At 37.3% G+C, this 16,704-nt stretch overlaps 1 protein-coding gene across 1 annotated transcript in view; it reads left to right on the top strand.

Annotated features, from left to right (window-relative positions):
* Positions 1-3,782: 3,782 nt before the first annotated feature.
* LOC150075618 (uncharacterized) overlaps positions 3,783-16,704 on the top strand; it is a 35,240-nt gene continuing 22,318 nt past the window's right edge. Inside the window, exon 1 of the mRNA XM_090388590.1 lies at positions 3,783-5,266. Within this exon, the coding sequence (XP_090244716.1) occupies positions 3,783-5,266 (1,484 nt within the window). The remainder of the gene's footprint in view (positions 5,267-16,704) is intronic.

The following is a 16,704-nucleotide window of genomic DNA, read 5'->3' as shown; positions in this document are numbered from 1 at the left end:
CATTTGATTGTTTTAGAAACAATCGCCTAAGTTGATAGTTTTTGCTCTTATTGTATTGTGTTTTAAGTCGCTAAAAGTGGATTGAGGTTATAGTGTACCTGGCTACTCTGGGGGGTTTCTGTTAGATAAATTATGATTATAGAAATGTTTCATTTCAAGCCATCAGGTGAGGAATACCTGTCTTAATTTTTTATTTACTTTTCATCCCCCCAAGAGGAATAAAATTAATTGCCTTTATCATAACCATTTAAAAGATCGTTTCTTCCTTACCTGAATTTATCATAATGTTCAATAAACTGTGGAGTTCTTACAATACGTGTGTTGGAGATATTTTTATAATTTATTGTAATAATTTCTACAGTAAAAAGGTAAGCAGCTTATCAAAGTCCTTTTACGTTACATTCACATAACATTATGTAACAAGTAACGACTCGTTTATTTCTGTTTTTTTTTTTTTTTTTTTTTGAATATCCTGTGGAACCAAGGGGACTAAAATTATAATAAATATTACTTTAATTGTCAATCAGCTCAAGATACTCAGCATATACAAAGAAACCCCAAAGGCTCACATCTGGTGAGCTCCGGGGTTCTGAGCTGGATATCATCATTCTTCTCTTTCTTGGTGATTCCCTTCTACTTTTGACTCTCTCTCTCTCACTCGCGCACACACACACACTCTCTCTCTTTCTCAGGGTAACTCGGGGAATTATTATTTTTTTTTTTCTTGGTGCAGCATAAGCCTCAGGCTTCCTTGCACCATGTGGCTATTAATAAGAGTAAGAGGGACCTGCCCTGTAAGGTTTGTATGTCTTAATGGAAAAACCATGTTTCATCACTTGTCACGTTTAAAGCACTCAGGACTACCAGAACCAAATTTCTCCAAGAAGATCTTCACAGATCTCTCTTCTTGCAGCTATCATCTCTCATGTGAGCATCTTAGGCACCCACTGAGAACAGATGTTTCTGTACCCCAGTCTGTTAATGATGGTCTAAACACTTCCTTTTGACATTTTTGCAGCATCCATCACTTGTCTGGTGGTTATGCACTTGTAATTTGATTGAGCTGGTCATCAAGTTCTTTATTTTCACTGTTTATGAAATGTAGCCAACTGATTGCCCTATTTGAACAGGAACTCCATCAAATGCCATTGCCAGAAAAAGCTGGCACTTTGTCCATCCATATCTTAAGATCTAAAAACACCAGAAAAATGATATTTGGTGTGTTAATGAGAAATTGGTAGTACAAGTGTACAACAGGAATTACCTCCTCTTCCTTATGCACATGAGTGTATGAGTAAATGTACATTACTTCTTGAAATGCCCTTGTATTTATTTCTTTTAATTGTGATCAAATCATAGGAAGAGTCATCGTGCATCCCACAAGATGCTGTCGAAGAGGAAAGGTGACAACAGCAGAGCTCCACTTAGTGCAGAAGGGTGATTACAACTGGTTTTCGCCCAGTTTCCAGAGGTCGTCTTTCTATGATTAAAGCTGTCCCCTTTCAAAATTGGCCATGTGGTAGGCAATGGCATACCACCATATTATCTGATGCCACAGAGACCATAACAAAACCAACTCTAAAAACTGCTGTTAAAGGAAGACCTGCAACTAGGTGGAAGGATGGATCAGTGAACCTTTGGGCGTGACATTTTGTGATGCCGCTCGTATAGCATATGATCGATGCAGATTTTGCCCGTACAATGACACATTTGATCATTTTGGGGAGGGGGCTAGTGGGTTTAAAATTTTAATAGTAAATGAGAGTATATACCATATTTTCTGGGCTATTGAAGCTTTAGAAGATAAATTTTTGGAAAAAATATTTAATTGCATATATCTGAAACAAATTCACAAGTGCTCACTCAATAAAAGATCTGTGTAGCATGAATTTACCCCTCCTAAAATCTCTGAACTTTGGTATAGTTGTACTTGTCATTATCAGTGTTATAGTCTGAATTTTCTTCAAGGACTTTGTCTTCAGTGGGCACTGTTGATTCCATATTCCTTGAAAGATTTCAGGTTTCTAGAAAGAAGTGTTTTGTTGATCTTTTTCTAGACAATAAAGAATAGTTTAAGTGAGACATGCAAAAGGCTTACCTGGATATGTTATGTGGCAGAAACCTGAGCTGTATTTCTGTCCCAATCATAAGGACAATTCCATGAAATTGTAACAACAATTTCAGACCATAAGGCAGAGAGAAACAACATTTGGGCAACATTTTCCAGCAAAAAAACGTGCACCCTGTGGTCCCAGAAAATATGGTATAGTAAGTCCTCATTTTATGAACTTAGCAGCTTTTCATATTCACTCATTTGAAAAATTGGTGTTCCTTCTTTGATATATGCAGTTTTCACTTCAGTGAAAACGTGCTAAGCAGTGCATATATTGCCAGACCTGCTTGTAGTTGATTCCCTAAATCTTTGTGCATGCCATAGACTAAGAATAATGAGGTTAAAAGGTCATTGTCACTGCTGATGGTGATGAAAGCAGTAGTGCTCTCATTGAAGAATGCTCTTATATATTGATGAGGGAGATCAAGTGCCCACTTTCCTTCTCTTCTTCCCCAACACTGTTGATAATGTCTGGTATTTCTACAGCTTTATATACAGGGTGTCTCAAAAATACACGGCAAAACTTCAGGAATGAGTTCCTCATATGTAGACAATAAAAATATTTTATATCAACATAGGTCTGGAAATGCTTGGTTCCCGAGTTATTAACCGGAATGTCTTATCTCCTGCAGGTGATTTCCTTCATCACAAGGTACTGACAGAATCTCATAGTTTTCCATTCCGACCATGTACTCAAATCAGGAGCAAGCTGATATGCACTTTATGTATGGTTTGGTGGACAGCAATGCTCTGGAGGCTCATCATTTGTACCATGAGGTTCCCAGAACGAAGATGTCCAGACAGGAAAACGTTTGAAGGTATCCATCACCGCCTTTGTGAACATGGGGCCTTTACACCTTGTGCTGCCGATAGAGGACAACCAAGATCTACGTCTCCTGAAGTAGAGGGTGGACCAACTGCCTGGCCTCCACACTCATCTGATTTAAACCCACTAGATTTCTTCTTGTGGGGCCATTTAAAGTCATTGGTGTATTCGACTCCGGTAGCTGATGTGGAAACTCTCCGCAATCGAATTGTGGCAGGTTGTGAGACAATACGAAACATGCCAGGAATTTGGCATCGTCTTCACGAGTCGTCGATGTGAGGCCTGTATTCAGGCAGAAGGTGGACATTTTGAACAATTACTATAAGGTGATATGAACAGTTAAGTGTCATAGACAGACCTTCAAAACTCGGAAACCAAGCATTTCCAGAACTATGTTGATATAAAATATTTTTATTGTCTGCATACGAGGAACTCATTCCTGAAGTTATGCCGTGTATTTTTGAGACGCCCTGTATATGTCTACCTGGAACAAAATGGTCCACTGGCCATTTTTTTTTTTTTTTAAGTTGACTAAAAAGTGATTTTTCTTTGTTCAATATATTTGCCAACTTAACTTGCAGTTTTCATTTCATTTATTTATTAATTTTTATTTTTTCCCTCCAGATATAACCAAGAGGGAGAACTGACATTCCTGTCCTAACTACAAAATAGATATAACTAGCAGCGTACAGAAATTAGTTTCTTCTGACTTTCTAACCAATTCACAGTACTGGAGTACTGTAGTTATCATATTAAAAAGAATAAAAAAAAGAAAAAAGATTTTGGTGATATAAGTTTCTATATTTTCCAAGATAAGTGATTGCATTAGTTATCACAATAAAAATGCTTGCTAACAGAAAGAGCCAGGAACACATTTCACGAGGAAAAAATCCTCCTCTAAGTGAGACATCAGACAAAAGTGATAATTGTATATCTGAAGATAAGAATAAGCATGCAGAAAATGGCAGTCCATTTCCAGAAGAAGATGATTATATTAAAACTAAGGAAAAACACAGTAGTAATGAAAAAACTAAGGAAGAACACAGTAGTAATGAAAAACCCCTCAATTGCAGAACCACTGGCAGGAAATCCACATGTTCGAGTGATCTGGAAACACATTTCTCGGTTAATAATCAGAAAAACTTTTCCTCATGCATAAATGATGCGACATTTTCCGATTCAGATAATTTAAAAACACAGGCACTGATTCATACACAGGAAATGACTTTTCCGTGTGAAATATGTGGCAAGGTATTTTCCGGATTAGATATTCTACAAACACATATATTAGTTCATACTGAAGGGAGACCATTTTCTTGTGAAACCTGTGGTGAGGTGTTCTCAGAATCTAGTCATTTGAAATCACATTTGTTAATTCACAGTGAGGAGGAACCATTCTCTTGTGAAACAGCATTCTCTCAATCAAGTAATCTGAAAACTCATTTATTAGTACGTACTCGGGAGAAAAGATTCTGTTGTGAAACATGTGGAAAGACCTTTTCGAAATTACACAGACTCAAGTCACATTTAGTTGTTCATAGTCAGGAGAAACCCTTCTCTTGTGAAATATGTGGTAGGGCATTTTCATTGCCAGGAAATGTAAAAAAACATTTATTAGTTCACACTCAGGAGAAACCGTATTCTTGTGAAACATGTGGCAGAGCATTTGCTGGGTCGAGTAATCTGAGAAAACATATATTAGTTCATACTCGTGAAAAGCCATTCTCTTGTGAAATGTGTGAAAAGACATTTTCCAGATTAGATTCTCTAAAAAGACATCTGTTGGTTCACACTCAAGAGAGACCATTTTCTTGTGAAACCTGTGGCAAAACATTCTCTGACCCCAGTCATTTGAGAACGCATCTATTAATTCATACTCAGGAAAAGCCATTCTCCTGTGGAACATGTGGTAAAGCATTCAATCAATCAAGTAATTTGAAAACACACTTATTAGTACATACCCGTGAAACGTCATTTCCTTGCGAAACTTGTGGCAAGGTATGTTCCAGATTAAGTGCTCTAAAGAGACATCTGTTGGTTCACAGTCAAGCAGGACCATTTTCTTGTGAAACCTGTGGCAAAGCATTCTCTGACCCTCGTTATCTGAAAACACACTTGTTAATTCACAGTGAGGAAAAACCATTCTTTTGTGGAAGATGTGGAAAAGCATTCTCTGAATCCAGTGATCTGAAATCACATTTATTAGTACATACTCGGGAGAAAAAATTTTGTTGTGAAACATGTGGAAAGACATTTTCAAGATCTCACCGACTGAAGGCACATTTATTTATTCATAGTCAGGAGAAACCCTACTCTGAAAATATATGGTAGGTATTTTCAGTATCAGGAAATTGGAAAAAAACATTTCTTAGTTCACATTTGAGAGAAACTTTTTTCTTTTGAAGCATACTGCAAAGCATTTATACAAAAAATATGGAAAACACACTTGTTAGTTCACACTCACAAGAAGTAATTGTGGGTGGTGCATTTCCCCAGTTGGTTAGTTTGAAAGCATGATCATAGTCAAGAGAAATAAATTTTTTTCTTAAGCATAGTAGAGAAAGCAATTTTAACACTATAAAATCTAAGAAAACATTTTGTAGTTCTTTAGAAATAATCCTCGTGTAGGATATATATATGGAAAATATTCTTAACATCGTTATTTATGGAAGAGCCAGCAAGTCATTTTAACAGTGAAGTAATCTAAAAGCAAAAACCCTCCTGTGAAATATTGGATACCATTTTCAGAATTTTCTCTTCAAAAGGCATTTTCTAAGTAATTTAGCCCAAAAACAGCCCGTATTGCTTTGCTCCCGGAGGCTTCATTGCTGATGAGGGATATGTTCTCAGCAGGTTTAACTGCCAGGCATCAAAGAGGAATTAATACATTGTATACATATAGTAATCTCTGCACATTTAGGTTTAATTTAATAAAATTTTCAAAATCAACTACTCTTATCACTGCTAAGCTGATATTAGATGGAAATCTCCTAATTATTTGTTCCTGAACCTGTAGGGAAGACCTATATTAGATGATCTAAAAAAACCCATTGCAGGAATAATTACACGAGGGGAATGGTTAACTAATATAGTTAGGGAAGGACGTTGCATGGTTATTTTCCATTAAGATTATTAATATAATTAATACCACTCATACTATGTGAAATGAATGATACAGTTTCTTAAGCTAATCCCCTAAATCACTATACAATTTAAGGTGACTTTTCAGGCATCTTACCAATACTCATCATCAGACCATGCTGCTGTCAGACTCCTCTTGCCGATGTGCCCGGAAACCTGAAATGCATAAGAACATCAGCAACAGGACTCTGATAGCAGCATGGTCTGATGATAGGTATCGGTAAGACACCTGAAATGTCTCCTTAAATTGTATAGCGATTTAGGCAATTAACTTAATAAACTATATCATTAATTTCATGTGGTATATGAGTGGTAATAATTATAGTAATAATCTTATTGCACCGTTAAGCTAAAATAAATTTAAAATTCATTTTTATTGCCAACTTTTTAAAGTAAGTATTTTTTATTCAACACACAGTATTTACTTTTCAGTATGTTGTTATCGTGAATTAAAGTTTATACAAATGCAATTATTTTCATACTTCTGTAAAGTTATATCTAAATATGGGGTGCCTTAAGCATTTAGTATTAGCATTAATTGAGACATATAATGCAAGAAAGCAAGCATCAGCCAAAAAAAAAAAAAAAAACCCATTTCGCGCATCCAGTCACTCCAGATGTTCGGCCTTAAATTTATTTAAGCTATCAAATTCCACAACAACAGATGGAAGTCTGCTCCAGCAATCAACTACCCACTGGCTAAAGGCAACTTCTGCACATCTATTCTACAACTATCTTTCCTCAATTTGAATCTATGCCCCCTCAGGTTCTTAATCTGAGCAAGCGGAGGTATCCTGTCGGCATTGAGCCTGCTCAAACCATTCAAGGCCTTATACACCTCGATCATATCACCTCGCAGATGCCTAGTCTCCAGATGCTGCAACTTGAGCAACTTACGCCTTTCTTCGTAAGTGCACTCTTCGAACTTTCTTTGTAAGTTCCTCTCACCAACCTTGTTGCCCCTCTCTGTACTTGCTCTAGCAACTGTACATCCTTCCTAAAATGAGGCCTCCAGACCTGTATACAGTACTCGAGGTGTGGCCTGACCATTGCCTTATACAAAGGGATAACTACCTTGTCTCTGCTAGCAAAATTCCTATATATCATTGACAAAACTCCATGACCTGCTTTGGCAGCCTGTCTGCACTGCTCAGAGAACTTCATATCTGACTGCACAATTACCCTCAGGTCTCTTTCATTCTACACCTCCCTGAGTGTAGCACAACAGAGTTGGTACATTTCTCTTGGATTACTGCTACCCATATGGAGTACTTTGCATTTGTCAATGTTAAACTTCAGTTGCCACTTCTCAGCCGATCTGCCTAACTTTTCTAGATCCCGTTGCAGTAGCATACTGTCTTTACTGTCATTACCTTCATCGATATCATTGATAAATACACAAAACAACAATCGGCCCAGCACCAAAACCCTGGGGAAGTCTGCTAATAACATTAGTCCACGTAGAGGTGTCCATTTATTACCACTCTCTGCTGTCTCCCACTCAACCATCCCTTTATCCATTGCAGTAACTTGCCCTTAATGCCATACTGCTCCAATTTGTTCAGCAGTCTTCCATGTGCAACAGTATCAAAAGTTTTCCAAATCCAAATATATCAAAATTATTTTTTGCATCCAGTTCCTTTGTGACCACATCATAGTATCCAATCATATTGGTCAGACAAGACTTCCCCTTTACAAACCCATTCTGTGTCTGAACACTATTACTGCTGTCTTGTCTAGGTGATCCTGTATCACCTCCTTAACCAGTGACTTCATTATTTTCCCTGGAACAGAAGTTAAACTAACAGGTCTATAATTATTTGTACCACTCTTTGTGAATTGGGGATACATTTGCACATCTCCAGTCCATGGGGACCTCCCCTGACTCTAAGGATGCTCTCATAATTATGGCTAAGGGTTTGCTTCCCTTGCTGCCTCTTTCAATATAACTAGATAGATTCCATGCCCGGTGCTTTTTTTATGTTTAACTTCAACAATTTCTCCTCCACTTGGCTCTCAGTTATTACAAAATCACTTAGCTCCCTGTTAGAGTTTGATAAACTTCTGGCATTCCCCTCCTTGAATTACTCCTCGTGTGTGAATGTAGATTCGAAATACTCGTTTTATTTATCGGCTACTTGAGCAGGATCATCAATAGTCAAACCATCTATGTTAAGTAGACCAATCTGATTCATCCCCTTCCTTCTAGGGTTTACATAAGTAAAGAACTCTTTGCTGTTTTTCTTTGCATACTTTGCCAAAGATTTCTCGTAAAATGCCTTTGCCTACCTAACCTCCTTTGTGACTTGATTACAGTCTAGCTTATATCTGCTGTAGGCTTCTGTGATAATTTATATGCATCCTATGCATTTTTCTTTTCTGCTATGAGCCTCATTAATTCGTCCGACATCCATTTAGGCGTGAACCTAGAACAGTATTCCTTAGTTGGTTTCCTCACATAAGAGGAAAATTGCATCATATAATTGTTTTTCATCTGAAAGTATATCTTAATGGCATCCTTGTACAGATAGTCTCCTTTAATATTTACTTCTTAACAGCTTGGATTAAAATAAGAATGTCTGTAGATTCAGACAGCATTGTTATTTTTTGTGTTATAAATAACTGAATATTTATGTAAAGCGCTAAAAATTTTTCTTTCAATCTGAATGCAGTGTATTATAAATCAAATAGAGCTGAATATTTGTTTTATTTTTAGGCGTAAAAAGGAATTTTTGTAATATGTAATTATTGATTTGCTATTAAATCTTTTTATAATTGTATATATGGATTGTTTGATTATGATTCAGTCATTGCTTTTAAGTTTTCAGAGAATTGTAATAATTATTTTGATTTACCAACAAGGGAATATTACCAGTGCTACCAGCATACTCCTTATGATGGTGTTGGTAATGTAGATCTGTGGTGAAGGACCAGCTTATTTCCAATCTGTCATGGACTGGTACTTTTATAAAAAATAAATCTTGCGGACCCGTAACAAACAGTTTGCGGACCTGCACCCTTCCACGGACCACACTTTAAGTAGCACTGATGTTAGATCACTTATTCTCATATATCAGTGATAGCTCTGTACAATTGGTTTCATAGCAGGATAGAATTGGTCAGTGTCACTTGCCAGCTGTTTAGAACAGTTGATTTGTGTCCCGTTAGTGAAGCAAAGAAATTACTGAATCCTTTCAAATGGATCAAGAGCTGTCCCCAACTGATGTGAGGAGATATTTCTACAGTTTCACCAACAAAGAAGCTAGATCATGTTAGCTTGAAGAGTTTACAGGCAGTGCAGTCACACCACTTGCCCTCATTTTGCTTGCCACTAATTTATAAATTGCATGAACCAGACCCTGCCAAAAGAAGGCAAATACCGAATGCCAATATAATATAATACTTACGTTTGTTAATATGATGATGTTAATATGACAATACTGTGTACACTGTGACTACTCTGTCACTGTGTATATCAGTGATATGATGAAATATGAGTTAAGAAATAGCAAGACCAAAAATATGGGGTGATTGGAATGTTGCAGAACCCAGCTTTGTTTTTAGAATAATGCAGACAGCATAAATAAGAAGTCAAAGGTTAGTATATCATCATCTTAACAACACACCGTCCACGTGATTACAATGTATGTTGAAAATGGCAACCTTTCTCATGAATGCAAGCACATATTTATATATGAAGCCACTTTTTCAACACATGGAGAATATTCTTGAAGACCACTCCATCCATCCAGATACTACCCCACAGGATAAAGTGTCTGACATCAACTGCTCTTTAAGACATTATTCCTGAGTTTGGGTTAGGCTGTTTGGAATTTAGATCAAAACAAAGCCATGAGATTGATTAATGTGTCAAGTAAAAATTGCTTAGTGCAAACCATAAAGTGGCTTGCACCGAGACTGAAATTTTATAACGGCACATATAATTTGTAGTTATGTCTTGGCAATGGTAAATACATTGAGTGCTAATTTAATAGGTGCTTCCTGATTCAAGGAATCAACCACCTCATTAAAGAATTGCTATCTGTCTTGGTCTATATATTATACATAAGCAAATCAGTGAAAGAATGGGCCAATAGCATGGCCCAAGTGATAGCACTGGACTTGCTGATGCAAGGATCGCAGATGGTTCTGCTGGGGTGTTTCATTCTCAGTAACTGTCTACAGTTACTGAGAATAGTCCAACAACCATAAAATATCCAGTAATCCTGGTGCCAGAGTTTGGTGGGAAAGGCCAACAGACGATATAAAAAGGATTGTGTGGCTACTATCAGTGAAATAAGAGTATAGTACAAGAGATGTACAAAAAGATATACAGGAGTGGACTTTGTCTGATCCTGTCATAGATGGAGAAATGGTAACAGTTCCAACTCTATCAGCTAAAAACAAGCAGCTAGGCATAGGCACTGGACATATTCTGAGTGGGAAAGGGATTATCTGATCTGACAAATCCTATTTTCAGTTCAATAGTAGCTTTAATCAGTGGATTTCTTGCCAGATGGCAACAATGTAAGCTGGTGTGGAAGTATGATGGGAATATTTTCTTTCATTTTTGGTTTTTTGATGCCAGTAGTTCTGTTTCTAAATGACAACTTGCTTTGTTAATAACCAAGTGCATACCTTCATAATCAGTTATCCATCTGTTACTTCCAGATGGTAGATGACTCTCATCAACCGGTACAATACTGCCATTTTACTTATTGGAGACTTGAAGTGGTGAAATCCATGTTTAGTCTCTAGAGCAAAGTTTCTGGCATCCCCCATACTTCTCCTTCAACCAGTGCACGGTACTAAGTACTGTAGGTTTTGATACCTTTCGTGTTTGGGATTTTCATAAAAAAAAACAGAAAAAAACAAAACAGAAAATGTAGTATGGATCTTTGGAAATGATTCCAGGAGTATAAGTGACTTTGTCATACTTCCATTGGCCTTACCTGTCCCTAGAATTCAACCCAATTATGTGAGCCATCTGTGGCAAGCTGCTTGCTGGTGGGATCTGCTACCACCCAGGGTGAGCGGTACAGGATGCATAGGCCAGCATCCCTGGAGAGCACTCATTATTTCATTTGGCCCAGTCCCAAATGCCTTGAGGCTGATATAAGGCTAAAGGAGATACTTCTCTTTGGACAGTCGACTTAATAAATTGGCTTCTTATTGTATGCTTTTTAATTGTGAGATATGCAAAAGTTACGAATTTGTGATTTTCTTTTAACTTTTTGTATCCATTAGTGGTCAAGTACAAGAGTACGAAAGCGCATGTTTTGAGTGACTGTGGTTCAAGCCTGTGTTACTACTAAATACCATATAATATTCTTATATTCTCTCTTTTGAACCCCTCCGACCTTACTTGGGCATCCCAGAGTATAAACAGAAAATTTATTTAACAACCTAACAGCTTTGGAATATTCTGTAGTGTTTACAGATTTCTTACACTTTTTTACAGATTAATCACATGTTTACAGATTAATTCTTAACTTATGCTTTCTTCTTAAATTCATATAATGAATAAACAAACAAGTGAAATATAATTGTGACTTAGTGAACATTAGCATCACATACACACTGTGAGCACTAAATAAATTAACATTTATAACTTCATTCTAAAATATTTGAATATAGTTGACTACAAAAACCTATACAATATTACCAAATTAAATGATTACAAAACTGCATTCAATTTTATCCAGTATGCTGGTGACAAATTAAAAAAATACAAGTTATTCATACTGACACTGAACACTCAGTTGTTTAATATATATATATATATATTTAATTCTTTCTTAGAAGAAACAGCAGAATTATTAATTTTCCATTCATTATTGCAGTTTAATATGATTTATATTAGCCAGTCATTCTACTGGGATATTTCCCTGATTTATTTAAATTTTTTAACAAATACATGGACTTGGATGGCAGGATCTGATGCAGGTTTACTGCATCAGATTCTGTCTTCCATGTCCATGTATTTTTGCCTTTTATGCCGAAGTCTCATTCAGGTTTACTTAACATTTTAGAAAATCATAATGCTTCAAAACTTCTTTTAGGATGAATAATATTTTAAAAATATTATATTAAATATGTATACACTTACATTTCAATTTAAATGATTATGCCAACCTAATGTAATAGTGGATTAGGGTAGTGTAGTCCTCCAGGGCCCATACATTGCAGAGGTTCCACTAAGTAGACCACAGTGGCTAAACTATAAATTCTGGGCCACCTCCTCCAGTTTGATGGATGGCTCCAACCATAGGAAACTAGCCATTAGTTTTTTTAACACCCTGATCTAAACTAGGGCCCACTTTTACCTAACATGTAAACAGAGACAGGTGAAATTTACTGAAAGTGTGGATGACTCGTTTCTGCAAAAGAACAGATTAATTTCCAGAATAAAGGAAAATCACTCTCTCCTAATTAATTTTCTAATAGGGTGTAACAGCAGAACACAGGTTGACCCCGGTGTATTATCTGCATCGGGGATATGCCTTAATCTTTACCACTGGCCCTGAACACAAGAAAGCAGTTGACCAGTGTAACTTCTCGGTAGAGTGTGTGGGAGTTGGTTGTAAATGTGTTACGGACTCCACAATTCAGTGATGTCTGTAACACATTCATGTGTTCTCATTCGTGCATTCTACATCAGGAGCTCTATTGCCTAAAGGCCAGAGGTGTGAACAATGTACCCAGGCCTCTAAATCCATTTGTTATATGGAAATTTTACTTCTATGTAAACTAGTTCAATTGGACCATCCATAGTTTCTCTGTGTTGCGACAGAGTTCAGTACTGTTCTTTATACTTCACAGTATTGCAACGTTTGTGTTTAAACAGATCGGTAAAAAATATCTTTTTTTTTTTTTTTTTTTTTCTGATTTAGTTTTTTTTTTTTGGACTCTGGTATGTTTAAAGGGGGCCCCTGCATGAGCTTAGCACCTTGGGCCCCGAGACATGTAAGTACAGTCATGCTGCTAGTGTACACTGAGTGGACAGAAATCGTGGCATACCTACCTAGTAACAGGTAGGCCCAGATAAGGGCAGTCACACAGCAAGGCATTGAGTCCACTAGTTCATGAAAGCATTCCATCCATGCTGCACTGTACTGCTGTCCATAATTTTGTCAGACTCCTGGGTGGAGGATCCAAATCTCTGGCGAACGGGTAGGCCATTCCATGATGGTAAAATCTGCAAAATGCTCTTCAAACCATGTCCTAGTAATCACTGCTCTGTGGGGAAGCACATTGTCTTGCTGGAAGAGTCCAATGTCCTGTGGGTGCATAGTGATCATGAAGAGATGCAGATGATCTGCAAGGATGGACACCTAACCTGAACTCTTCAGAGATGCAAGACATACCAGAGATACCAGTTGAACATGCTCCAGACCATTGGCAACCACCTGCCTAAACAGTTCATTGTTGACATGATAGGTGCATAGCTTTGTGCAGTTCCACCAGATGCACACCCTCCGATCTGCTCGAAATAACTGGAAACGGGACTCATCAGATCAGGGGACCCATCTCCAGTCATCCAAGGTCCAGTGACAATGTTCTTTCAGCCAATTGAGGCATAGAGTCCTGTATTGTGATGGTAGCAATGGGACTCTGGTGGGTTGGTGGCTCCCATAACTTATTGCGGCTAATGATCACCTGATGGTCTTGGTAGAGACTCTGGCACCTTTCTCATTGAAGTTGGTGGTGATTTGTGCCACTGTTGCTCTCAGGTTGGCTGAAACAATGCGAGACACATCAATGGCCACGTTCGCCACCTTCTCTGCCAACAGTTCTGTCCACGATGAGATGTTATTCTGGAAATGGCATATTCCCGAAAGACTTGATACTGTCAAACAGGGATAGTGCAATTTCTGTACCACCTGTGCGACCCAATCGTCGGGCATCCACTATCATCCCTCTTTCAAAGTCGGTTAACTCACGAAATTTATCCATACTGACATCGAATTACCATCTACGTGAATGCAGTGTGCATACTTGTATACCTGGCAAGCAGTTGGTTTGTCCACTAGTGATAGGGGTACCAGGAACCAGGTACCCATGCATTCTGACCTTTCAGTGTACCTGGTAATATGCCATAAAATTACAGGAAAAATTCCTTTTTTTTTTTTTTAGGCTATTTTTCATCCAATCCTTTTTGTCATATATGGGCTCAAATATTTGAATTTGATGCTAAAATGGATCTAGTATTAAGAATTAGATTTTGCCATTTCTAATTAAAATTTTCTCTAATCACATGTTTTTTCCTTAATGAGAAAGTTGTTCACAGTCTTTAGTTTAGCCTAAAAACATTGGTCTATATGTGAAATGAACACAAACTGATTTAATTTAAAAAACAAAATAATGGTGTGAACAGTGATATGCACTCTTCAGTCCATGCATGTAGCTATGAATGGTTAGCTACAAATACAATTGTATGTCACATTTCCTCAACTACAACCATTTTTTAAAATTTTTGGTTCAAATTTAAACAGTAATCCTCAGCCAAATTTTAAAATTTAAATTCAAAAATTTCACTCAGATATGGCAAAAAAAGATCCAGGCAACAAATAAATTTGTTTGTTTGTTTGTTTGTTTTTTATTAAAAACACCACTTTGTGTAGAAATGGGCTGGTCAGTGGTGCTGGTGAAGGCTCAAACTTGGGAACAGCTGACCTAAGATTGTAGTTCACATAAGGCAATCAGTTTTTAGTGTCTCTGAAGAACAGTTGGTCAGAAAGATCTTTTCAGCTTTGAACATGGAATGATTGTTCGGGGGAAAAGGTACAGGTGCTAATATCAACAACAATCAACATGGTTAAGTGCATCTCTTTGGTGTCAAGTCTACCTTGATTCACTCAACAGTGGTTAAATGTAGAAGAGTTCACGCATGGAACAGCTATATGTGATCAATGCCTGTGGTTAGTTTTACCTGTCTCATCTCATAACATGGTAGTGATACAGAAGTGTCCCAGCTAACCACCCAGTACAATGTAGAAACAGCAAGACCAATCAATATCCACATTGATGGACATTAACTCAATATAGGCTTTGGCAGTTGATGGCTATCATTGGCACCTATGTATACTGTGAGACAAGAAAAAACTGCACCGTGCTTGAGCATGTCATCACCAATACTAGACCACCAACCTGGAAATGTCTAATCTGATGAATTCTGGTTTTATCATGCTTTACCTTATCATGCTGATTGCTGTATTCACATTTTGAGAAAGCAACATTAGGCCATGGCACCTGAATATGCACTGTTGTGGTTCAGCAGGCTGAAAGTAATGGTGTTATGGTTTGGGGAACTGTTCATAGCATGCTCTAGGTCCTCTGATCACTGTTCATGAATGGCTTGTTGGGAATGCCTACCTGATACATTTAATTATTTTGTAAATCACTGATTTACAAAAAAAAATTAAACGCTAGTTATCAGAGGTGGACTGGCCATAAGGCTTATTGGGGAACCCTGGTGGGCCGGAGGCTGGTATGAATTTGGCCATAAACAATATTGCCATAAACACTAGTATGAGGCCACTACAAGTTTATCCTGGTACGAATTTTTAACCCAGTTCGCCTCTGCTAGTTATAGATTTGTAAGCCATAACACTAGTAATGAACATTTGAATTCAAAAGGAAACATTTAAATCACAAATCTCATCAAAAAAGAGCCATTGGGCACTTAAAATCACACCAGAAAAGCTGGTTGAGTTATAATTAATGCTTCTTTTTCTTCTCCTTTAATCTATTTATCCATCTCCAGTGATGTTAATTTTCTCACCGAATTCATCTTTGATAATCTTCGCACCTATATTCTCATGTTCCTTGCTGCAAGCCAAAAACTGAAAATATCCTTGGTTTTAACTAACCTCTTTTATCAAATTAATAAAGTCAAAATCTAAGGTTCACTCCATATACCTTAAAATTAATGAACAGCTTTTTTCTTCAATCTAATTCCCTCTATTCCATTCTTTTTCTTCCATCAGCACTATTCATCGGAAAGACCTTAGACCATTCTGGCATAGGGTTAACAACTGGAGATCTTCCAACTCAGCTGCGGTTGCGTTCTTAAAACTTCTCTACCTCATCATTACTGAAGCTGCTGAAATCGCATCAGAATTTTCTATTATTTTATCTAGAGTTAACTCTTACAAAGACTTTGGAATACGCCACACCCAACAGAAATTTCTCTTCACATCACATATTAAAAATATCAGCCATAGAGATTTTCAAACATTAGGCTTGTTGAGAAGATGCTGTATCCCTTTCTGCTCTTCATCCCTTTATGAACCTTGTTAATTTGAACCTTAATTTATTTTAGTTATTATTTTTTTATTATTATTAGCCATATGGTGCAAGGAAGCACCAGCCAAAAGAAAAATTTTCTGAATTACCCCGAGAGAGAGAGAAGGGAATCACCAAGAAAAAGAATGATGATATCCAGCTCAGGACCCTGGGTATGCCAAGCCCGTACTTACCAGATGTGAGCCCCAGTTTGATATTCGGTTAAACTTCAGTTGGAGACTTTACCCATGAATCTATGCGACAGTAAATGATGGTCAGATCTAGCTCCGCCCTCTGCTTCACACTGGAAGATCTATTCTTCCGCTTGATTTTGTTT

The sequence above is a fragment of the Mastigoproctus giganteus genome, chromosome 14, assembly GCF_048544385.1.
Source record: "Mastigoproctus giganteus isolate SK-2022 chromosome 14, ASM4854438v1, whole genome shotgun sequence".
NCBI lineage: Eukaryota > Metazoa > Arthropoda > Arachnida > Uropygi > Thelyphonidae > Mastigoproctus > Mastigoproctus giganteus.
Note: the sequence above shows the minus strand (reverse complement) of the source record. Positions and strands in the feature narration are given on the sequence as shown.